At 41.2% G+C, this 26,608-nt stretch overlaps 1 protein-coding gene across 1 annotated transcript in view; it reads left to right on the forward strand.

Moving 5' to 3' along the window:
• CRYBG1 (crystallin beta-gamma domain containing 1) overlaps window positions 1–26,608 on the forward strand; it is a 341,387-nt gene that overhangs the window by 261,177 nt on the left and 53,602 nt on the right. The window contains 4 exon segments of the mRNA XM_068233359.1: window positions 15,224–18,266; window positions 23,320–23,367; window positions 23,455–23,573; window positions 24,207–24,357. Coding sequence (XP_068089460.1) covers window positions 15,224–18,266; window positions 23,320–23,367; window positions 23,455–23,573; window positions 24,207–24,357 — 3,361 coding nt within the window.

Genomic DNA, 26,608 nt, shown 5'->3' on the forward strand with positions numbered 1-26,608 from the left:
ATGGACATCTAGATACTACAACCTTCCACCCCACTCATTTGTAACCCATGAAATCTGGTATCATTTGAGCTCAAGTATTATTTTGATTAGCCCTGTTAGCTCCTAAAGGTCCTAAGTGCTAGCTTTTATCTTAATGCACTCTCTTGTGTGTACTTCAGGCCTAGCACAGAAAATAGTGTGTAGTTCACTTACCATACTGCCACCCTAAGCTGCCGTAGGTTCCTGTGCTGTATAAGGGAGATATTGTTGAATGGATAGATGTTTTGTTGATCTTGCAGCACCATCCTGTGGCTGGAGGTTGCATCCTATGAAAATATTAGACTCTGGCTGCAACTGCTAAACCCTCAGTATGTGCAGGCAAAGTTGAGTGGAAGGGACTGGTGGTTATTGGAAAAGTCAGTGGTGCATTTAAGGTGAGTGTACCTTTATAAGTACACTAATATATCCACTTTCACTGACAACAAATAGAGAAGGTCACTCAGTGATGCATTCAGTTTATTTCACATGAGTCAATGCTGACAGTCCCAATAGGTCAGTGGTCCTCAACATTATTTTGGTATGTACCCCTTATGAAAGCCTGTGCTCACCAAGTACCCCCTGGCACTGGTAACATTATCGCAAATACCCTATGACACATATACATGGTACCCCTTGACACACATACATTTATTAACATTACTGTGAATAAAAGTTTGAACAAAGCCTAACTAAGGGAATATGTTGCAATCAAATGGTCAAAAATTGGACATGCTGTTCAGCTGATAACCACTGGGAGCATAATTGCATTGAGACTGCCCTCCTAGATGCTGTGCACTTTACCATGATCTGCATGTTTGGCTTGAAGTTCTCTGCTCTTCACTGTACATCTCCTTTAGTAAATCACCTGTGGTATCTATATAATGTAGCAGGGATGTGAGACTCACAGGAGCCACTGAGCAGAATTACAAATATTTCAGCTATTTTGTTTCTGCTGCTTGCTTTAACTGTTCCACACCCAGTTTGGAACTCGAGTGCACTGTGCTGCATACTCAGAGCTGCAGTCTCATGTCTCACAAGCAGAAACTGTGAAGCAGCTCTCAAATAAGTAGCCTTTTTTGACTGAATTTTTGCTACTGTTTGGCCATATACTTTTCGATATTTTCCATGAAGTCCTGCCAGATTCAATCACTCTGATTTCTCTCAGATTTCCAAGCAATCTTTTAAAAGTTCAAAGTAAAAGAACAGATCAAATCTGTGAGATAAAAAAAATCTCTATGATCTGATTAGCTCCAATATATATGGTTGGAAATCTGAGTGACGCAAGAGTAATTTAAAATAAGCCGGGGAAGTGATTTGCAAAGGAGGAGTAGTGAGAAAGATAGATATGGTTTGACTGCTATGCAACATCTTCCACCTGATTTCCTGATGAAATTACACAAATGAATTTATTGGGAATGCTGGTAAATTCTTGGTCGCAAGGGCTCAATTGGGTGCACAGCGGTAATGGCATTCAATATAGCAATGACCGCGTGACCCCACGCCCATGTGCAGTGTTAAAAGCTCACCTCTCCGTCGCAACTCCTAGCCTTCTCCGGTGTCCACTGTCACTACAAGCGCCTGTGTGACACTGGCGCATATAGTATCATAGCTACATGCCCCTGTGTCGCATGTACAGACGCTCGCTGTGATGTCTGACTGTGCAGGAGGCTAGTAGTCGGGAGGGGAGTGGCCGGGCAGGTGGCAGCGGCACTAGGTCAATTTCTGATAGATTTCAAGCTGGAATCTATCAGAAATCGGTGTACAGTGTATCGGGTGGCAGCAGATCCCTCTCTGATCAGATTCAGTCAGAGAGGGAACTATCTCATGGTCGATCTGCCCATACATCGAGTAATGTGTGGGTATCTTTGTGAGAGTCTATTACAGTAGTTGGAATACCAGATAGGAGGAACGTTGCAGTAGTCAAGGCGAGATGATGATGATAGTGTGCACCAGTTGTGGTGGAAGGGTTGCAAGGTTTAAAGATGTTCTAGATGTGGAGTTAAAGAGATTGCAGAGTTAAAGTGACGCAGTATTCCTGAGAGGTGTAAAAAAATAGCTGTTGATTACAGTAAAACATGGCATGCACCATATAGTATTTAACATAAATTAACTGTGATATTCAATAAATAAAAAATAATGAAAAAATATATATACCTGCATTATTATTGATACATTATAAATGCATTTGTTTTTTTTAAAGGCCACTTGTATCGTAACTAGCCTTTATGCTGGGTACACACCATGCAATTTCCCGCCCGACAGTTGGGAATTGGGCAAATATTTCATACATGTACGATCGGCTTCTGATCGATAAAGTGATTTTGCGCACTTATAATTGGAAAATCGATCAATTTATGGATCGAGTGCACTTTGGACATGTATACATGATGCAAGTTTCTGTTCCATCACCCGTCGATCAGGTTGGAAATTGCATTGTGTGTACCCAGCATTAGATTTATTGTTAAACCATAAACTAATTGAGTCTTTGGGTTAAAGCTTAACCAGCCTGCCCTGCCCATGCTGTGTACCTTTGCCTTGCTGTGTACCTTTCATGACCATATCATAGTGAATACTTTTACCATAATCCTGTTGTAATCTGCAGAACCCTTTATCAGTCACTAGAGTGACACAAGCCAGGCTGTTCAGCTAAAATTAGATTTCTCCACTCTTTGGAAAAGAGGCTTGGTTACAAATTCTGCTGACAAGTACATTGTTTCTCATGAAGTATTTTCACTCGAGCGTAACTTGTGTTTTGTGGAGGAAATACATGAAATATATTAAATTAGCACTCTTGATTATCATGACATTCCAGGTTGTTTGTTTAAAGTGAATGTTAAGCAGGTGTGTCCGCATTTACTACTTTAGAAAAATGCTAAACTAGTAAAAACTACTTGCTGAGTGTTATTCAAAAGAATAAAAAAAAAATCATTGAGAATCTCCCATGAGGAGATGGACAAGTCCAACACCTGTTTCAGATTATTAATCCTTAGTACTTTAAGTGACGGCTACACAGGAAAACATAATTAACGGTGCATTTTATTCTGGGATAAATGGGGATATTAAATGCACTTGTGTGTGAAATCTGCTTTTATTATAGTGGCTTTGCGCTTTTGTTTGCTGCTATAGGGTGGATAGACAAACGAGTACAAATGTTTTCCAGTTATGCTTAAATCAGTTAAACTAGACATGGCATCATGTGATGTGTGCAGTGTACTCGCATTTAAAGGAAATTTAGGGCTCTTTCACACAGGGACGTTGCGTTGCAGGGGACATTTAAGGTCGCATAACATTCCCCTAACGCAACGCATGATGGTGCTAAAGTTGGACGCTCCATAGAGACGCGTTATGCGTCTCTTGGTGCGCCGTTTTCGTTAGATACTGATAGAACGAAAACGGCGCATTCGTCAAAAGGCTGTGGAGACCACATGATCGGAACACTCCGCATCACGTGGTCCCACCAGCCAATCGTCGCACAAAGCGGCCGCTCCAGGAAGAAAACACGTTACGTCAGCACAGTGCAGTGAATATTAATTAGCCATGTGGCTAGGCACCATAGCGGACTCTCCCCTCCTCCTCTCCTGCACTGAAAAAAACAAACATTACTGAGCATGTGCAAACAATCGAACGCGGCTAAAACCACGTATAACACACAGCATGCTGTACTTTCATTGAACGTGCTGCGTTACACTGTAACGCAACGTGGGCACTGTGAACAGCCCATTGATTTTTCATTACTGTGAGTTGGGCTGCATTACAGGCTGCTCTAATGTGCGCCTGTAACGTCCCACTGTGAAAGCAGCCTTAAAGTAAAAATAAACGTATGATATAATGATTTGTATGTGTAGTACAGCTAAGAAATAGAACATTAGTAGCAAAGAAAAGAGTCTCATATTGTTTCCAGTACAGGAAGAGTTAAGAAACTTCAGTTGTTATCTATGCAAAAGAGCTTCTCTGAGCTCTCTGACCCAACTTGGGTCATCTACAGTGCTGTTTTCTGGAGCATTTATCTCAACCTATCACCCTATATCATTCCAGATCCTCCAGCTGCTGCTATATCCCTTATTTATGATATCTTATGTTCTCTCATCTGTTTCAATTTAAGTCTGGTAGGGGTTCTCTTCCTCCATGTGCCATATCGGCATAAAAAATTGGCTAAAACTTAATGCTGACAAAACTGAGGTTCTTGTTATCGAGGGCCAGGGCTCAACAGCAAAGCAACCCCAGTCTCAACCACCACCTCTAAGGATAGGGAGCTCAGACCTGAACAACTCAGACTGTGTGCGCAGCCTGGGAGTACTGATTGATGGGAAACTAAGCTTCAGGAATCAAATCTCAGCTGTTGTGAAACATTCCTTCTTTCACCTAAGGAATATTGCAAGGATTAAACACCTAATTCCTTCAGAGGATCTTCCAACCCTAGTTCATGCCTTCGTCACATCAAGGTTAGACTACTGCAACGTCCTCTACACAGGCCTGCATAAGAAAGACTTACGCCGCCTGCAATTAGTACAGAATGCCGCCGCAAGGCTGTTAACGAGCCAACCCCGCCATTGCCACATAACACCAACCCTGTGCTCACTCCACTGGCTACCGATAAAATGGAGAATTCTGTTTAAAATTGACTTACTGACATTCAAATCCTTGCACAATCTGGGCCCTGGATCCCTGAAGGACTTGTTGCAACTGCATCACACCCCCCACAATCTTAGATCAAAAGGACGTAACACCTTGGTCACCCCCAGAGTCCACCTCAAAACCTTTGGAGACAGAGCCTTTTGTCATGCTGCCCCTACACTTTGGAACTCCCTGCCACACCCAATCAGGACAGCTCCATCCCTGGAAGCATTTAAGTCTAAACTGAAAACCTACCTTTTCAGTCTGGCATTCATGAACATCTGACTATCTCCTCTGTAACACAACCCAGCCTGCAACCCTGTATTAATCTGAGACACAGCTATGCGCTTTGAGTCCTATGGGAGAAAAGCGCTTTACAAATGTTATTGTTGTTATTATTATTATTATATATGAGTGATTTATAAATACCTACCGCAATAATGGTGATTAAAAAAAAAGTAGGAAAATATTGAAATGCGTCCAGGTTCTAGGTATCTTCTACTCCAAATAATCTTTCAAGTACTCTGAGGGCCTGTTCCCACTGTGTGTTGCATTACGGTTTGTAAAATGCGTAGTGTGAATGGGCGCTCAGGTTGATACTATGCCAGTAATGCTGGGTACACACTATGAGATTTTCTGGTCGATTTACTGTCAGATCGATTATTTCCAACATGTCCGATTTGCTTTTCGATCGATTTCCGAGCATTTTCCGATCGATTTCTGTCCACTTTAATAGGAAATCGATCGGAAAATGCTCGGAAAACGATCGGAAAGCAAATCGAACATGTTGGAAATAATCGATCTGACAGTAAATCGACCAGAAAATCTCATAGTGTGTACCCAGCATAAGATATGTACAGCTGAGGAGAATGTTCTGTCCTATGAAAAGGGGAGGAGGCGCTATCCTGTGCTGATTACATTACCAATTAGCCAAATAAGAGTCAAAGAGTGCTTGAAAGAGAACCTGAAATGAGAGGAATATGAAGGCTGATATATTTATTTAATTTTAACCAATGCGCATTGCCTGGCTGTTCTGCTGATCGTCTACCTTGATACTTTTAACCATAGACCCTAAACAAGCATGCAGATCAGATGTTTCTGACAGGATAAGCTGCATGCTTGTTTCAGGTGTGTGATTCAGACACTACTGCAACCAAATAGAACAGCAGGATGTCAGGCAACTGGAATTGTTTAAAAGGAACTATATATGGCAGCCTCCATATACCTCTAACTTTGGGTTTAGCACACTCCAGTCAGAAACCTGATAATTAATAGAAATTAATAATTAAAAAAAAAAGCTAATAAAAGGCTGAATAAAACACTGAACGTCAAAATGATCAGTTTCAAGCTTGGCAACTACCAGTATTTTTTTTTTTTTTTACAGGTGAAGTAAATATAAGATAAAGTAAGACAAATGTGGTTTGTTTTTAGCATACTAAGCCTCCAATCATGACTAAATGATTATGTAAGTTACATGATATGCTCAGTAATGATTATCCAGGTTGTAACTGGTTTATTTTAAATATGAAATTTGAATGTTTGATTTGAACCCAGATTTGAATGTTTTTGTATGTGTCTATACCATTATTATTGTATTGTACAACACAGTGACTAAGTGGTTTGTACTGTTGCCCTGCAGTGCTGGAGTCCTAAAGGCTCTTGTTCTAGTCCTAGCCAGGATACTATCGGCATGAGATATTTCCTGTGTTTGTGTGCTTTTTCTTCTAGTGATCTAATTTATCCTGATATCCCCAAAATCATAGTATCAGTATAACTGGCTTGTTCAAAAAAATGGCCCCAGACTATGGTAGGTGCACTAAATCAATAGCTTGACAGGAGACTCCAGAAAACATGTTGTTCTATAATATTTATCATTTCCAACTGAAAGAATGAGATGAGGAGAGTAATATTCATGCTTATGGCTGCCTGAATCTCTCAGTGAAAATTGAGTCATGGTTACTACTTCTTCCAGTGGGTGGATTCTTAAAGTGGACCTGAATTTAGAACTTCATATCCACTCTTAAATATGAGCACCAGTAACATACAATTTAAAGAAAAAACATTTTATTTGTTACATCTTTTAGAACTCCTGCAATAAATCTGCAGTCTGTCTACTTCCTGCTTTCATGGACACAGAGAAAGGGTTAACATATTTTGTTTATACATTAACTGTGTCTGCCGAATTTGTGTGCTGACACAGCAGAGAGATCAAATTACACTTGTAATTACTTAAAGATTAGGGGGAATTAGACAAACTCTTCTCTCTAAAAACACACAAGGTACATTTCTCTCTGTTTTCCCTGTTTCCTGTGCAAGTGTTCAGGTCCACTTTAAGATGACAATATGACACTATCTTTGCTTGTAGCCCAAGTGTTGGTACTACTGTCTGTCTACCTCTGTATTTTACAATTGTTAGCTGATGCAGAGCAAATCAATAATTGAAACCACAAAACAAAGTGGATATAGGAAACTGTAACCTCAACTGGAAATTGAATGCTCAGTTTTCTTTCTATGCATTTGTAGAACGCTTGTATAACTCTTAGCAAATGTTCCCAGCCTGTTTTAGCTGAGCTCCCTCTCTATCCCTGAGGCTTTACTTGTGACAAGTCAATCGCTTGGTTCACACACCCTACAATAGCTTGCTTGATCACTACTCCTACATCACCCTTCCTTTTCCCCAACCCTCACACACACAGGACATTTCCTGCATAAGACAAACGACTAATGTCTATATATTTAGCATACCTAACATGAGAAGTTTCTAACCGTGTGCTTTGCAAGGGCACAAACTATAAAGATATGCTGTACATTTAGCTGCCCACTCGTTTCTGATTCAGGTTTTCAAATGAAAAGTTGTGGATCAAAAGCAATGTGTAAACATGCAGCAAAATAGCATCAAATAATTTTAAAGGGAACCTGAACTGATTAAAAAAAAAATCTGCAGTCTTCTACTTAGCTGATTTTCAAATTACTTTTGTCCTAGGAAATAGGGCTGCCACCTAGCAACAGCTGTGGGGTTAATGGGCAGGGTGGTGGCTCAATGCGCTGTTGGAAGAGACAGTGCAAGCTAACACTATCGGATAAAACCCTATGGTTACTCTATTCCAGATCTTGTATTTTATTTAGATGGCTAATCATTTTTGAAATGTGAACTAAGGCCCCGTTCACACTGCACGCGTTTCCAGACACGTTTTGGAAACGCGTGCGGGAGGCCGACACGCACGACATCAGACAGTGCATAGAGTGCACTGTCTGATGTTCACACTGCATGCGTTCCGGGCCTGTGCGGTCCGGGAACGCATGCTGCACGCATTTTTTGTAAAAACGCGTGGCTGTCCCATTTGCTAAACTCTGATTTGTTGTGATAACATCCTGCTTTAGCACATGATCATGACTACCAAATAAGAGATTTAACCACTTCACTACTGAGGGGTTTTTCCCCTTCTGTACCAGAGCAATTTTCACCTTTCAGCGCTCCTTTCATTCATTCGCCTATAACTCTATGTAATTTTAAAATTTTGCATCCATCACCAATTACAAGCCCATAATTTCATAAATGATATTAATATACCCTTTTGACATGCATATTAAAAAATTTCAGTCCCTACGGGTACTATTTATGTATTTTTTTGTCTTTTTTTTTTTTTTTTTTATATGCATGTAATAATTTAATTATGTAACCATGGGAGAGGGTGGTAGTGAAGCAGTTAATTGTAAGCAGGGCTGTGGAGTCGGTCCAAAAATCCACCGACTCCGACTCCTCAGTTTAGGATTCCTCCGACTCCACGACTCCGACTCCTCTAATTTGCATATTACAATTTTGTTGATTAAAAGTATGTAACATGAAATTCGTCTCTTAACTGCCAACGCTTAGGAATTTTACAAGACAACTGAAGTGAGAAGGATATGTAGACTACTATATTTATTCCCTTTAGACTAAAACTAGTCCTTGGTAAGAGTACTTGTAAAAGGTACAAACCGGAACAAAGAACATCTATCAGGCCCTAGGCAATGTAAGTGTGGGTACATGTAAGAATGATGTGCAGGTACTCTGCAGGGGAATGAGGAGATTGTAAACAGACAACACCTCTGTGTTCAATGTGGACAGCATTCTCAGTGGATTCCTGCAGCTCTGTGGGGAGTGCATATGTAGAGTATAGTACTACTGTGTAACAAAGTAAACCTGAGACAGATGAAATTAAAGTTTTTTATACATACCTGGGGCTTCCTCCAGCCGCCTTCAGGATAATCAGTCCCTGTATGTCCTCCTCCACCACCTGGATCTTCTGCTATGAGTCCAGGTACTTGAGCCAGTCAGGCGTAGTGCGCATGCACACACTCCGCCGCCAGGAGCATACTACACCTGTGCAGCACTATTGCGCAGGTGCAGAATGTTCCTGGCTGTGGGAGCGGCATGCGGCCGGACAGCGCTGACTGGCTGAATTACCAGGACTCATAGCAGAAGATCCGGGTGGTGGAGGACAGCGAGGGACTGATTAGCCTGAAGGGGGCTGGAGGAAGCCCCAGGTATGTATAAAACTTTACTTTTCATCCGTTTCAGTTACCCTTTAATTTGTAGTCACCAAACCAAATTTTAATAACATATCACATTATTTGATTTCATCAGCAAAGGGAGTGCATACATTTGCATAAATCAGCATCAATGCAGAATTATTTCCATCTCGTTGACCATCTCTATTAGTGACACAGCTACACATCAGGCTTTATGCTTACAGCATAGATGTTATTTAGTATATATAAGAGATTCCTGTGTACACATCATATATACAGTCACAATCAGATATGTATATCTGACCTTAAAAATACGGGGACTGCTTTATTGAAGCAGCACAAGTAACTAATTTTGACTGGTTTATTTCATTTTTGTGGACTAAGCACAGCTATTACTGTATATATACTGTATATATACATTATTTTTAATGACTATTATCTGAGAAATAGAACATTTTATCATATTTTCTATTTTAATTACAGTTACAAATTCATTAGGAGTCGGAGTCGGTGCATTTTTTCCCGACTCCAGGCACCCAAAATTGCCCGACTCCGACTCCACGACTCCGACTCCACGACTCCGACTCCACAGCCCTGATTGTAAGTGTATATATGGGTCTTCTTATTAAAATAATTGAATGTAGGAGTAATTTTACTATTTGGCCACAAGATGTCCTCACGCATTATTTTCTATTAGCGTACTTTAAAGGGATACTGTAGGGGAGTCGAGGGAAAATGAGCTGAACTTTCCCGGGGCTTCTAATGGTCCCGGGCAGACATCCTGTGTTGGCGCAGCCACTGCCCAATGCTCCGGCCCCGCCTCCGGTTCACTTCTGGAATTTCTGACTTTAAAGTCAGAAAACCACTGCGCCTGCGTTGCCATGTCCTCACTCCTGCTGATGTCACCAGGAGTGTACTGCGCAGACACAGACCATACTGGGCCTGCGCTGTGCACTCTTGATGACATCAGCGGGATCGAGGACACGGCAACGCAGGCGCAGTGGTTTTCTGACTTTAAAGTCAGAAATTCCAGAAGTGAACCAGAGGCGGGGCCGGAGCATCGGTGAGTGGCTGCGCGGGCACAGGATGTCTGTGGGGGACCATTAGAAGCCCCAGGTAAGTTCAACTCATTTTCCCCTGACCCCCCTACAGTATCCCTTTAAGTACGCTAACAGGAAGTAATGCGTGGATGTGTTACTTTGAAAGTTACAAATGACTTCGGCTTCTGATTAATGCCGGCGATCATTGACAAGGGGACTTGCGTTCCCATTCATTTATCTACCCTCCCAATGGGTGGCGATGAATACCCGCACGCCAGCGGTGGCCATCCGCTGCAATAGACGAAAATTTACATCCCTGTGCAGGAACTGAAGTCCTGTGGGATGTAGATATACAGTCTTAAACCACATAAGTGGTTAATTATCTATCACCTGACCAAACTGATCACCTGCTTCTCTGTGAGTTCTCCTGGAATGACCATCACTAGTTATCTCAGAAGAGGCAGCATTTCTGGAAACATTCTTTCAATCACCCAGACCTTGGAATACATTTGCATTAAACAACATAGATTTCTTTGAAGCAACCACCTCTTTCTGTCTCGTCTAGTCACTGCCGTCCAACTTCAGTCCTCAAGGGCCGAGGTCCTCGCACATTTTTGACACAGCTCAAATTAATTAATGTGAAGGAATCAGGAAAGGCGTGGTTCACAATGGAACACATTTCTAAATGTCTCAGTCCATCCTAACCACTGGCATGAATATAACCCTCGAGAGTTGGAGATCCCTGGTCTATGTGATTATGTGCTCAAATGAGCCTCGCAGAAGGATTTACTAAATACAGGAGCACTAGATAGATTTAGATCTACAGGGGTTGGACAAAATAATGGAAACACCTAACAGTTTGGCATCACAGTCTTAGAACATGTTTTAAGCAATCAAAACTTGACATATGTTAATTTTTATTTTTTTTTCATTATTTTTGTTATTTGATATGTTTAATTAAAATAATAGTTTTTTACAGATATTTAAACAAAAGTTGGTTATAATTGATAAAAATGGCAGATCTCACAGACTTTCAAAGAGGCCAAAATGTTTTTGCGCTCGTATGGTAGGTGCTACTGTAACAGAAACTGCCCGAATGATTGGCATTTCAAGAGGTACTGTCTCAAACGTAATGACTGCCTTTTGAAAGAGAAGGAAAAACGTCCTCAGCAAAGCACAGTTGAAGTTGTCTGGGAGAGACCGTCTGACTCTAAATCAAATTATTAGAAAAGCTCGCAAGACCACGGCTCCTAAAATCACTGCAGAGCTGAATGAACACCTACAGAACCCAGTTTCCACAAAAACTGTTCGTCGGGAGCTGCAGAAATCTGGATTCCACGGAAGAACTGCAATTTGAAAACCTTTGCTCTCAAAGACAAATGTTTCAAAGTGTTTAGAGTGGTGTAAAAACCACCAGAATTGGTCCGGCCGAGTGTACGTTTGGAGACAGCCGAAAGAAGCCTTTCATCCAGACTGCCTTCTCCCAGTCGTAAAACATAGCGGGGGTTCTGTGATGATCTGGGGTGCTATTTCTTGGAAATCCGCTGGGCCAATGATTTCCCTTCATGGAAAAAATAACAGCTGAGACTATTTAGGAATTTTGGGCGACCAAGTTCATACTATGGTTCCAGAACTGTTTCCGGGGGGGAATGCCATCTTTCAAGATGATAATGCCCCAATCCATACAGCTAGAATTGTTGAAGAATGGCACAAGGAACATTCTAATGAAGTTGAGCATCTCATCTGGCCACCACAATCCCCAGACCTCAACATTATTGAGCATTTATGGTCGTTTTTAGAGATTCAAGTAAGAAGCCGATTTTTGCCGCCATCGTCTCTAAAAGAACTGGAAGGTGTTTTAACTAAAGAACGGGCTAAAATTCCTTTGGAAACAATTCACAATTTGTATGAATCAATACCTCTGAGAATTGAGGCTGTAATTGCCGCAAAAGGTGGACCTACACCATATTAAAATGTTGATTTTCAAGGTGTTTCCATTATTTTGTGCAACCCCTGTAGATGGACATTATAGATTCCTGTCTTCTGATTTAGATCCTCACTACTACACATGATTTAATCTGATTTCATAAGCACATTTTCTGTATTGCAAGGAAATGTTATTATGAAATTTGTGGTACTTTGTTCCCACTAGACACACACAGCCCCCCCCCCCCCACACACACACACACACACTTACACACACTTGTGGCTGTGGCCAAGCTTTTTTACAAATTTCTGATGCAGCTCTGATGCCCCAGCTCAGCAGCCATGGCCTAATTGGTGGCTTCAAGCTGGTGCGAAACCGTGACAGCGGTTTCTGAAGAGCTTTGGCAGACTTTGGAAACACGACTGCGACTGCAGGTGGGGGCAGAGTGTCACCTGGATCCTGATTACATCGGATCATTTTATATCATGTACACCCCGCTGTGACTAACTATTGTGGGTACTTCTCAACTCTCTTCACCCCCTCATCCCCCCATAATACCAGAATCCAGGAAGTTCCACAGATGATGATTGTTGTCTTCTGAAGGCACACTGCCAGGTCATTGCAATGACCTGGCCTCCTGTTGTCTGAGGCGATTAGAGGGGAGATGCAGCTGTTACAGCCACGGCGCTTCGCTCACTGTATCAAGCCATAGGACTTATAAGTCAGTAGGATGGCATGGCTTCAGCTGTCAGGACAATCGCTCTCTCCTTCTACACACATATATCCAAAAGGGCAAGAAAAACCTGCTTTGCCAGCTACCCTGTCCGTAGCACTTAAAGTATCTGTTTGTGTAGTTGTCAGGCCACACAGCACACTGAGACCGGCTGGATTTTGCAGTCATGTCTGATGGCCCTTACAAGTTTTGTCTAGCTTTATCAAGGTATCTTTCAATGTTGGTTAAACAGATTGTGGCAGATCTGAGAAATTAACTGGCAGTGTGTGGGTGGATTAGCTAGCAGTTAACAAATGTCAGAGCTTTGTAAAAAAGAAAATAAATGCCCCATTTGGTTATCTGTGGGTGTGATAACATGGTACTTTGTCACTTAATTCTGTGGAATGCAGAACTACAAGTTACAGATGATTCTCAGGTAAATAAGGAATGCTTTCAATTAGCCAGATTTAGAGGCAGAAAAGCTCTTTTTTTCCCCCACACAAGCTGTGCAAGTGCTGTCGTTTCTCTAGTCAGTTTATAATAAAGTAGGTCTGTATGAGCAATTTTCAGTGCTGTAGTGTCCTTATAGATTATAATTAGATTTTGTGTGATGACCGCAGTGGTTCACATTAAATACTTCTACAGAGCCGTTGGGGATGTGAGCTTTCCATGGTGTTATTTTTATACTCTGCATATTTTTGGGTGACATGTTTGCCATTGTGGTTTGCTGATTTAATTTACTCTAGAGATTTTGTTTTTATTGTGATCATCATTCTCATGAATGTGTTTCTGCTATTAAAACTTTCCATACCCGTTTTGGTATGGTTAATCAAAAGTCACAATGTTGTTATGAGTTGTGTGTTCTGAAATGCACAGTGTGCAATACAATTGTACAAGCAATCAACTTAGCCTGAAATCTTTTCATAGTCAGTCTATCTGATGCTGGGAATACACCATGCGTTTTTTCGGCAGATAGATGGTTCGGTAGATAATTTCCGACATGTCCGATCTTACTTTCGATTGTTTTACCGCTTCTTCTATTTCTTATAGAAGTGAATGGAAGTTGATAAGAAAAGATAAGAAAATCGAGCGGAAAACGAATCGAAGGATCGATCGAACAGTAAATTGACGGAAAAACGCATTATTTATTCCCAGCATAACACAGTTTATCATTTGGGAGGGAGTTCAGTAATCGGTGCCAGGATGGATTATGTTACAGCAGAAAAGTTACATTTCTGTAAATGCCAGACTAATCTGGATTAAAACACCTCCATCTCTAATGCTAGGTACACACAATACAATTTTCTGGCAGATTTACTTGCCAGTTCAATTTTTTCCATCATGTCCGATCTGAATTTCGATCAATTATCTGATTGTTTTTCTGATCGATTTCCATAGAAGTGAACGGAAATCGATAAAAAAAATCGATTGAAATTCAGATCGGACATGCTGGAAAAAATAGATGTGGCAGGTAAATCTGCCAGAAAATTGTATTGTGTGAACCTAGCATAATGTGGATTTTCAAAGGGGAGGAGCAGCACGGCAGCTCTAGCTGTAAAGGCTTTGGGGTAGCTCATGTAAGCAAAATTTACCAAGAGCTGGTTTACTAAAAGAAACCCATCAGGCAGATTCTGGCACTGAAATTTTCAATAAGTTTTCATGATCTGACAGATTCCCTTTTATATGCAGTGAGGTCTTTAAAGTGACTTTGAGAGTTTCCTCAGAAGTTTATCAAGCTCTGCCTCAGTTTGTTTTAGCTCCTTATAGTCGCCTAGTGGTTCTGGGTCACCATGAGCTATCTGTGTACTCTCTCTGTATTGTGTGATGCTGTATACAGCATGTTTACTATGAAATATTGGCAGGAGATTGGTAAGGATCAGTCTCAAGAGAAGAATCTTGCCATGTTTCAAAACTGGTACGAAAACATGTACAGCTAACTACAGTCATCATCTGTTCTATATCCCATGCATGTTATGATTATCATAAGCAGTAATGGAATAGGTTGCATTGCTGTAAAGTTTGCTTATAGTTGTTCAGCATTAAGCTGGCCATACATGGGTGGATTACAGTATTGATCAAACCACAAGCATTGTATTGCTCGGTACAGGGCTATGCGCCATCAACCCCCCACCACTCCTACCTGCCCCTCTCATGCACAGATTTTCCAGCATATCTGATCAGTCTATCGATTGATAAACTGTCCAAAATCAATCAAAAGTGAACTGATTGGAAATGTTGTAGCAAAAGATTACTGGCAGATTTGATCATAGTAATGGAATCATAATGGAATGGAAAAATTGATCCATGTATGGCCAGGCTTAGTGACATAGCTCTTCTGTGAGTCCTGATAAAGGGTATGATTTATTAATGTTCTGATACATTTTTGTTTTGTCATTTTAGCCCCCCAAGACCAAAGAATGTGGAACTGCCCATCAAGCCTCGGGCTGCTGGTGCTGTAGATGAGCCTACAATTGAAGTGCCCATCCCCAAGGGGAACATTGCAAGCAAAGTTTCTTTATTTGAGAGCAAAAAAACAAGCCACCGACAGATTGACTTTTATGCAACAAAGAACATTTCTCAACCAAAGAAATTTGTGGAAAGAGCCAAAATTAACTTTGGAAGGCAAGTCAGAGGAAGTGTGCTGAAAGACAGTGGCTCAACTGGAAAACTAGCTAATGAATTTAACATTAGCAGCAACAAAAAGACTGAAAATGGTCAGGGTATAGCAAAGGCAGAAACAGACACTAAATGGTCTAGTGAACAAAGGGAAGACACTTCTGGGCCTGAGGAAAGTCAGATGCTGATGGATGACAGCAGAAATGGTCTAAAAACGACATCGGATTTGATAAAGCTTCCACAAGAAGCTATTCCACCATCAGCAGAAAATGAAAAACCCAAGGAACAACCTACTGAGCTAGCCAGTGCTGATGGTCTGTTAAATGAAAATAGCACACAGATCAGTGTTTCACCATGTACAGGCAGTGCAGAAGAGCCTGCAGTGCAGCCAGAGCAAGTTACTGATGGTCCTATAGGTGTAACTACAGCTCCAGTAGAAAACACTACCAATTCTGTCTTAGACTCTGGGAATCTAGAAATGGGAAATAAGCAGAGTACTATGAAAGAACAGCCTGTTGATATTAGTTCAGCAGAAGAAGCACAACCTTTCACAAATGAAGACTCTACAACATTACCTTCTAATCATGTAGACTCTGATGAAATAATTTTATCATCAACCAAAACCGATGAGATCCAAATCAATGGCAGTGAAGAACTTCATGCAGATGACACAACAGAAAAGCTCACTCAGGAAAATGAAAAACCTAAAATTGCACCAAAAGAAGTAGACACATACATTGAACATAAGCCAAATTTGCAAATTGAAGATACACAACCTCCATTACCTACAGATAACACCAGATCTGATGTTAGCTGCGTGACTCCTGATGACAAACCTTATAGTGAAAGCATCAATGAAGATAATCAGGACCACCAGGAGCCAACAAAAACCAAGGAAATCCCATACAGAGAAGAACCCCTGAAGGATTCATCTTCTGTGCAAGGAGGTTTAAAAATTAAATCAAGCTCTGCAATTTCTGAAGAAGAAAGTTTACCAGCAGCGGAGTCACTAACCTCAGATAAAATTACACAAAGTGACGAAGAACCTGCCAAAGAAGTATCTGATCAAGTTCAGAATTCTGCAACATGTACAAATGAAAACAGTAGTGAACTAGAGGGCACGAAAACTGTAGCTGAGGCTGTCTGTTTGCAGGCTGAAGATATTACACCCCAGACTTCAGCAACTGACCAAGAGGGCATAACGTCTTCAGATGTAAGTAACCACATACTAGGAAGTAATGGTTTTGCTGAAGATGAAAGCAACAAAGAACAGATCATTTTGAATAGCAGTGTTGCACCACAGGACCAAAACACTATAGTAACAGCTAATATAGCGGATTGTGTTGCAAAGGAAGAAAGGCATCAGCCTATTAATAATGAATGTAAAGTGATGCCGGCTGCTATTGACCAGAAGGATGATCATGTACAAAATACAATAGATCTTCCGGCTTGTACTGAAGAACCTAGCTCCAGTGAGCTGGTTGTTGTGGTTGCAGACACACTGACAGAAAAACTGCAAAATCAATATGAGCGTATGCACTTGATTAGCAATGTTGTTGAGAAAAAAGTAAACCTTAACCCAGAATTAAATGCCAAGGATGTATCTGTAGATGCAGGTGAAGTGACCAAAAAGCTAGAAAATACTGATAATGACCATATAAATTTGATGCACAATGTTGCTGAGAGGAAAAAAGAAAATTTTAACACAGAATTGCATAACACCGATGTTACCAGTGTACATGAGTATATGTCTATGGAACCTACAAGTGGCCCCTCTCAAAATGGTTTCCTCGATACACCAGATGTCACCATTTTTACAAATGGGGGTTTGGAGCATACAGGAGAGTTCCTTGAGCAGAATTACATAAATGTACACAGTCCTGATAATAGTTTTAATGTTTCAGCAGGAGGAGAGGAAGGTGTCTTTGACTCATCTTCTGACATGGAAATGTTTGCTGAAACTATAAGAAAGTTGGATAGTCCAATCACAGTGCCACAAAAGAGAAAAAAACCCAGAGGCCCCAAATCACCAGGTCCATATTGTGGTTTGCCTCCTATCCGTGAGGATTACTTGGAAAAGATATTGGACAACGAAAATTTCTCCTTTGGCTTGGGAAAGAAAGATAGGACCAAAGATTTAGCACCAATGGCATTGTTTAAAATGCAGAGCAAAGAGACTGCAGAGAAAATGAAGCCAAAAAGGGCATCAGCTGAACAAAGCATGCTTTTGAAATCCCTGAGATCGCAAAGAGAACCACTTTCAACAGCACAGGAAACATGTGACAAAGAAAATGCAGATGTTCCTGATGTAGCAGTCAAGAAATCTCGTATAGAATCAATGTATTCAAATCGTAAATCACCTTTTACAGCAAGGGAAGAGAATGTGTTCTCTCCTACAGTTACTACAGTCAGCACAATGACTACCTCTTTCGACACACCCCGGAAGGAGTTCACTCCCTCGGGCAAAACCTGTGATCTTAAAACTACAGACTCTGTAAAGACAGCGCACACAGTAGTGAGAGAAGATTTAACAGTGCAGTCCTCAGATTTCTCGCACAGTGCCTCTGCACAGCAGTACTTGTCCACACCTGTAGTCAGCATGGACAATCACCTGGAGACCAAGGACGGTGCACATGCTGACTTGGCTGCCTCACTGCCTGATTCCAATGGAGTCCCAGAGGAAAATCACTCTATACCTGAGAAGAAAGAAGCACAGCCACCAGTGCAGAGCATGACAGAGGCTGACAACCCTGCTGGAGATGTTGCTGACATATTTTATTTTAAGGGACTGGATCAAACTTCCTCAGTGCCAAGCCTCAGTTCAGAGGTGAGTGTTACTAGTTTGATTACTGCATAGCACTTACACCTTTCCACCTCTTTATTTACACATACACTGCGATAACTGTGTGCGTAGATTTGTACTTGCAAGGCGTATATCATGTACAAGGAGAGGCAGGTATACCGAGGAGAGTGTAGTTAGAAATATTAACAGAGTTACGCTGCAAAAGCTGGTATCTGGACTGTTTGGTCTCCTGCCCTGCTTGATGACTCAGCTTTACTTCCTGCGTTCCAGTTCTAATCCTGTGTCGCTGCCCTCATTGCTTGCTGTTTGCACTATACTGCAATATAATGCCACTAGGTCTTAGTGCTTCGATGTATGTTTAACCAACTAAAAGGCAGGTATCGGCACAAACCACAAGCTTTAACCATTAATGATATATATGAGCAGTGCTGTCGCAGCTGGGGTTAAGCATACTGGGTGGGATGTATGCAACTAAAATCAAAGGTAAAATGTTATTGCAAAGACAAATCTGAAATGTCATATCTTAGATTATTGAAACAAGACACCTCTGCATGGGCCAGAGATAATGTTCAGAGGTAATAATGTTCCTGTCAGTCAGATTGAGGAGGGATCCTTTGTCTATGGGTATGTACATGACAGGCCTGCTCTGATTGGTACATTTAGATATTTTATGAATGATGGTAATCAGGTAGTGAAAGGAGTTACAGGAGTTGGAATACAAGTTATGGCAGCTCCAGTTGTGAAATGATTATTACAAGCATGGGCACATCTCTTCAGTGTCACTGAGAATGATTAGAATCATATATGCTTTGTATAGCCAATTTTTTAACTTTGCCAATATTTTGTGACTGTATTTTATCCCTATATTAATGCATGGGAAAACTGCAACGCTAACATTTCTGTCATTCAGCATACATTAGCATGCTGGAATACAAATGTGGTTCAATGTTTTTCAGCACCTCAAGATACCTTTACGTTGGGCAAGTTGTAACACAGAGATTCATACATTTTCCATTCAGTCAGCACCTGTCTCCTTGCTGCACACATAAAATGAATTGGCTTTTGTTAGGACTTGTAGGCACTCTTCCCAAAGCAGTAACTGGCTGAAGATCTCTTATTGATTGTAATATTGAAATCATAATACAAAACCTAGATTGCCTCTGTCGCCCATATTAGCAAGTCATTTTGTTTCTTGCATAGACTCAGGAATTAGAGAACCTGATTACTTTGATGAGCACAAACCGGTCTTCTTAATTATGAGGTAGAATTTAATTATATTTGTGGACTGATGAAAACAATTAAAGTATTTTATAGCAGCATTAGTCAGTACTATAAAAAGCAAGCCACATCCAATGATATCCACTTCTCTTTTTACTATTTTTTTAAATGAAATCTGTTAACTGCATGGGACTTACTGCTCACCCTTTGTTTTCTGTAATCCATGCTCAAAGTGAATGCTGATTGAAGTTTAAAAGCTGAGTATTCCGCCTAAGCCTCAGGAAATTCTGCCACCACTCAGCAGTAACGTTGCCTGGGATTTTCCCCTGAAGGGAGCACTACTGACTGCAGGAAAAAGTGCACTGAGATGACTTACTAAGGGAATAGTTATAGTCAAGATCTATTCAAACATACAGTTATGTGTCTGGAAAAAAAAAAAAATCCTGCTCAAAATTTTAAATGGACACTATTTGACATCACTGTTCCAGTACATATGAGTGTGCACACATAATATAGCACTTTCTTTTCCTGAAGGAACTGAACTGATTCATCCCTACTGGCTGCTAGGAGACTACTTTTAAAGGACAACTGAAGTGAGAGGGATATTGAGGCTGCCATATTTATTTCCTTTTAAACAATACACATTGCCTGGCTGCCCTGCTAATCCGCTGCCTCTAATACTTTTTGTGATAGGCCCTGAACAAGCATGCAGAAGAGATGTTTCACTCAAGTTTGACTAGATTTGGTGCTTGCTTGTTTCAGATGGTTGATTCAGACACTACTGATGCCAGAATAATTAGCAGGATGTCAGACAATTGGTATTGTTTAAAAGGTAATATTGGTATTGTTTAAAAGGAAATAAGTATGGCGTCCTCCATATCCCTCTCCCTTCAGTTATCCTGTAAGCAGTGTTAGTGGTACATTATAGGAGTTAAGAGGACATCTCCATTCACATTGGAAGCAACTGAATAGAACTAGTTGTGTTTGGTTGCTTCTCACTTCCTTTAAGGTTCATACACACGGGCTACTCTTGTCTGCTGTTGCCAGCAGACAAGAGACCAGGGAGCGACAGCTATCCACACGTCTCACCAGAAAGGCAGAGATGCGGTGGAAGCTGTTTGTGAAGGGAGCATACCCCGGCCGGATGCTCCATTCACGCAGTACGCTAGCAACAGTTGCCGGCGATTGAACTTTTCAATCGGACGGCAATTTTACTGTCCGGCGACAGTTCGTGGCGCGCGCATCATACACACGGGGCAACTGTCGCTCAGACATGCGCGTGCCACGTTTTTGTGGCGACAGTTGTGCCCCGTGTGTATGGGCCTTTAGAAACAGCTCAGCTGTGTAATGAATGCACTGCTTGATAGGTTTCAGTAAGCAAGTGTTCTCCACTTTTTAAATCGTAATTGCCACAGTTAAAAATATGTTTTCTTTACTGGTGATTAGCCTGCCAAATGTGGGGAGCTGCAATGCACCCTAAAACCTTAAATAACAATCAGAAGATTCACTCACTTGCATGAATGGGTAGGGAACCATTGGCTCTGCCCTTGTGACCATAAGTTCTTTCCATGAGCTGTTATTGGCAAAGTAGCAATAAAAGCAAAAATGGGGAAAATAGCACTGCTCAATTTTATTTCCACTGGTGTTTGCCACTTTAAAAATCTCCATGGAATCTTATACAGTGGGTCTGTTCACCACAATTGTCACAAAAGTACAAATAAATAATACCACTTCTAAACATGATGATCTATCTGGAAGGACCATCTTTTCAACTGATTGCCACAGTTATTAAAGAAGCAATTTAAAAAATGCCCATTTCAGAGATAAAATCATTTTTCTGACCAGCAGTCAATTCCTCCTTTATAAAAGGCCCTTTAAGGCCTCTTTCACAGTAGGACGTTGCGTTTTGATGCAACGTTAAAGTCGCACCGCAAATTACAACGCAATGCCCCCAAAAAGTCGCACAGCAATATTAAGTCTGTGTGACATTCACAGTGCACACGTTACGTTTGTGTGTAACGTGTACCTTTATTAGGAAGTGCTGCATGCTGTGCGCTATACACGTTATTAGCTGCGTTGGACTGTTTGCACATGCTCAGTAATGACTTGCAAGCATACTTTTCATTGCCTGTATGGTCTACTGTATGCAACGATAACGGGGCACTACGTTGCGTTGCAACTTTTTTGGGGCATTGCATTGTAATTTGCGATGCAACGCTAACGTCGCATCAAAACGCAATGTCCTACTGTGAAAGAGGCCTAAAGGACAACTGAAGCGAGAGGTATATGAATGTTGCCATATTTATTTCTTTTTAAGCAATACCTTTTCCCTGGCAGCTCTGCTGATCTATTTGGCTGCAGTAGTGTCTGAATCACACAGTAACAAGCATGTAGCTAATCTTGTCGCATTTGACAAAAATGTCAGAAACCCGTGATCTGCCGTATGCTTGTTCAGGTTCTATGCCTTTAATACTTTTAGCTAGAGGATCAGCAACAGGCCAGGCAACTGGTATTGCTTAAAGCAAATATGGCAGCCTCCATATCCATCTTACTTCAGTTGTCCTTTAAGGCTGGATTGACACTGTGTGCATTGCATGAAGAAGTCCATAGAATTGTATGGATAGTGAGTTGAAAAATAGAATTATTCGGCAGCTCAACTAATGCAGTGTGATTACACCCTGATGTAAGAGCAGCTTTGCCTCTTGCATGGGCTGCACTGAGGGTGGGCACAAGCAGCAGCTGGGCACTGGTTAAGTGCTTATGCATACATTCATGCTAGGGGCCCATTAGCTGTACAACAGAAGCAAGCAAATTGATATGGAATTCAGGATCCAGTCTGTCCAATCCCAGAGCCAGCAGAAATTCTTTATGGGCAGTTCTATCAACAACAACTTTGAAAAACTCAACATTGCAGCATCAGTAATTAAGATACATTTGGCTCTGATCCAGTTCTGAAACGCTCCATGAAGAAGAATCTTAAAAGTTTGGAACGCTTGCAAAGAAATCTTGTACAGTTAATCTTGTACAGTATCTTCTAAACAACTTGTGTTAGGTCTTAAGATACATTGGTCACCTAGCCCCTGGTCTTGGCAATACATTTTCTTGAACTGTTCGGGTTTTTTTTCTATAAATCTCTGCAGCTGTCTTCATGTAAAAATAGCAGTCTATTGAATATCTGTGGATAGAGCAGGGACACATACAAGGGAAATACGGTAATGGCCCATTTAGGGATATGCTAACCTGGCGTACCGTGGGAATATGTCCCCTGTTTGAACTTATGTATTTTACACTGATGTGAGATTTTTTTAAAGAAATTTGACATGCCAGTGTAATCAGTATTACTGTGCGTTTTAATTCTTTTGTAGAAATTTCTGGCCTGCCATCCTCTATAATACAACATCTGTGTCCCTGCGTGTGCTCTCTGTGTAGCTGGGTCTGTGCTTTTTGCTACTGCGCATGTGCGCAGCACGGACCCAGACAGCAGTTAGGACTGGAGGACGGGGCCAGTGAGCCGGGCTGGCCTGGGCGGACAGGTACACGAGCGGCGGGTGCGCGCAAAGTTTAAAAAAACAGACCTAGAGCCCATTTTAAAACGGGCTTGGGTCTACTAGTACTTTTATAAGCTGCAGCGAAAACCGTGACACCTATCAGTTAGAAATGCTGAGCATTATATATTGTATCTGCTTCAATATATATCTTATATCTTTATAGAACAACAGATAAAAGTATAACTTCATCCAAACCTGACACAGACATATTCTTTAAATAAAGTGGGGGGCTTCACAGAGCATCAGGCTCATAAAATGTTTTGATTGCCTTTGCAGTGAAATTATGTAATTTTTTATTTGCTTTGCTTTAGATACTGTCTTTCCAAGGAGCTGAAAAGGTGAACCCCAGACCAGGAAAGGTAACACCGCAGCATGTTTAGTAGTGTTTATAATGTTGTGTGCATTGGACAGAGCTAACAGCTGTTTCCCTGATGTGCTTGTTGCAGCTGGTGATCCTCACAGAGGCTGAGTGTGGAGGTGCTGTGTTTGAGGTGTTTACTGATGTAGCAGATTGTACCTCCTGGGAACTCTCTCCAACCATCTTTATCAAGACAATTAGAGGATGGTAAGTGGTGACTGTTTATTCATATCAGTGAGTGAGATTCATAAACACAAATTCATGGATATGTACAGATAGCATTGTTGTACGCTTAGGTTTATGGAATATATAAATGTTAATTATGCTAAGTTGTAAGTGCCCAAGCCATTAAATATGCAAAATGGATAATTCGATTTTACACAGGTAAAAAAAATGTTTATGTTCCTGTTACAAGATTCCCCGCAGTAGTTTGTGTATACCACATTGTCCACCACATTTAGGCACCTTCGCAATTCAATGCAAACTTGAATGGCCAGCTTTGGTTGGAGAAGCCTTCTAAAATAATTTGTCATTAAGCTAAACACCTGACTGATGCAGGTTGCCATTGTCTGGCTTGTAAGCTGCAGGCTAGTTCCAGAGCATTGGGGGTGTTGTTTGGCATCAATTCTGAACTAGTATGCAGCTTGCAAGTCAGGCAATAACAGCTTCTATTAGACAGGTACTTAGCTCAGCACAGAAGTGCTTATAACACGAAGGAACAATAGAGCCAAAGCTGCTGTCTGAGTCATGTGACTTTTGTGCATCACAAATGTGTGCTAGGAATATATTATTGCATGATAGTGCACATTACAAATTACTTAATGAATTCTCGATCTACAGTTGGTTACTGTATGAGCATCCTAATTTTGAGGGAAGGACCATTGCTTTAGAGGAAGGTGATACTGAAATTACTAATCCTTGGGGAGAAGATGAACAAGAAGAAAAGACTCAAACACCTGTTCTGATCGGTTCATTAAGACATGTGGTGAAGGTAAGCTGTACACTGCAAGTATTTGACTGCTGTTATAAATACTACTACTATTCAACCTAATTTATATACCCAATGGAGTGATGGAGGGTAAAGTAGTTTTCCTCTTGAACATGCACTAAAATCCCATGGTTATTACATCTAACATGGCTTCATTCCACTGTAACCAATATCTATCTGACATCAATAGTCTACCACCTTTCCCCACTCAATGTTAGATCAGATGCTCTAGCACAAATTGTTGAAAATGGTATTGCTGGCCAGGAGAGAAAGGTGTCATAACGCAAACTGCATCAGGGCTTACTGTGTAGCTGCAGACCAGAGAACCCATGCTGACCCCTGTGTGCTGCCGCAGGCACCTACAAAGAGTATGCGAGTATCAGAACTTGACAATGGACCAGTGGAAGGTGGTGGCTTGGTCTGTTGCGTCATATCTTCTTTAGCCACCAAATCATTCACATCTCGGTCTTCTTACACATCTGTGGAATGTGGTTAAAAAACAAAACAGCTTGATCCATGTAGTCCCCTGTCCTGCCTCCCCTCCTGCTTACCTAAAGTGAGAGGGATATGGAGGCTGCCATATTTGTTTTACTTTTACGCAATGCAAATTGCCGGGCTGTCCTGCTGATCCTCTGCCTATGATATTTTTAGCCATGAACCGTGAACAAGCTTGCAGCAGATCAGGTGCTCTTATGAAGCTTGACTGAATTTGCTGCATGCTTGTTTCACAGGTGTGTGATTCAGATAATACTGATGCATGAAAGACCAACATTTACAAATGTCCTATTTGTGCACCTTTAGTGCAAATAGGGCATTTATTAGTCCTACAATTGTGGAATCCATTGGTTGAATGCACGTAGCTGTGGTAATATTGCCGTGCACAGACAATGTACAGCAATATTACCCTTACTACCGCCAGTTATTAACATGACCCACAAAAGTCAAGTAAAGGGACCGTTGCTCAGGTAACGCTCGTAAGTAGCGTGTTACCATTGTAACGGTCACGCTAATAGTGTAACTTGCAGTACAGAGTGCTGATAGTAAGGGTACTATTGCCGTGTGTTGTCTGTGCAATATTACCACAATTTCCTGCATCAACCCCTGTGTCTCTGTGGTTCAGAGCTGTGTTGGCTACACAATATTGCAGGTGGTATTAATGTTTTGGCTAATCAGTATATGTGGTTTGTAAAAGAAAAAACTGCTTTGCCCCCACGCGGCTACTCTGGTCAATGTATTGCGCCAAGCTTTAGATTACACCTCTGCTTTGACACAGTTACATATTGATAGAACTCTTGCATGTTTTTAAAAATCGAAACATAGATTTCTCTGCCTTGGGTGGAGTTGAGCAGTGGCTGACTGTCATTGTCTGTCTGTAAATCCGCATCATCGCTGGCATAAATGAGTGCTTGGCATATTTCCTACAGTAGGCTGACCTAAAAATCAAGCCTGACCTGCCAAGCAGGCGTGGGGAGAATACATGCCAAGGTCCGGGCTAGCAATGAACAGGCACTGCTTTATTCTACACAAAATGAAAACACTTGTTTTCTAGGGATTTATCCTTGAAAGTTGAATCAGACTAAAGGTGGCCATACACTCAGACGATTTTCGATCGATCGATTTGCGGGCAATTTCGATCGATAAATTGATCTGACATGATGGAAAATGTTGGTCGATCTGAAGAGATTGCTTATCAATTTGCATGGGACCTAATGGAAATCTGATGGGAAAAAAATGCCATCAGATCGATTTTCAATAGATTTCATACTGAAATCTATTGGAAATCTGTTCCCAGTAAAAAAATTTCCTAAACACATCAGATAGATCAGAAATCCATCTGATGATCTATCTGCCGCTAATCTAATGAGTGTATGGCCACCTTAATACTATCGGATTTATTTTTGAATGTGAAAGAGTATGACGCTAAAACCTTAGCAGCCAATCCATACCCTCCTTAAACCATCAGGGGTAAACTCATCTTTGTAAGAAAACACGGCCTCATTAACCAGACTATCTAAAAAGAGTTCTGACTGTCTTGTGCAACAGCAAATTTCCTGAAATAAGATTGTTGACCTATAAAATTCTGGTTCTGATTGCCAGTGGGAAGCATCACACTCCAGCTCATATTTGAGACACAGTGTAATGAGGTCTGTGATGTAAAGTCCTGGCAACTACTTCATAAGGGGCCCATACAATCCGCCGATTTCTGGCCGATCGATCGATCGATCAAAATCGATTGGTCGATTGCAAATCGATT

This window comes from Hyperolius riggenbachi, chromosome 4 (genome assembly GCF_040937935.1).
Source record: "Hyperolius riggenbachi isolate aHypRig1 chromosome 4, aHypRig1.pri, whole genome shotgun sequence".
In the NCBI taxonomy this organism is placed as follows: Eukaryota; Metazoa; Chordata; class Amphibia; order Anura; family Hyperoliidae; genus Hyperolius; species Hyperolius riggenbachi.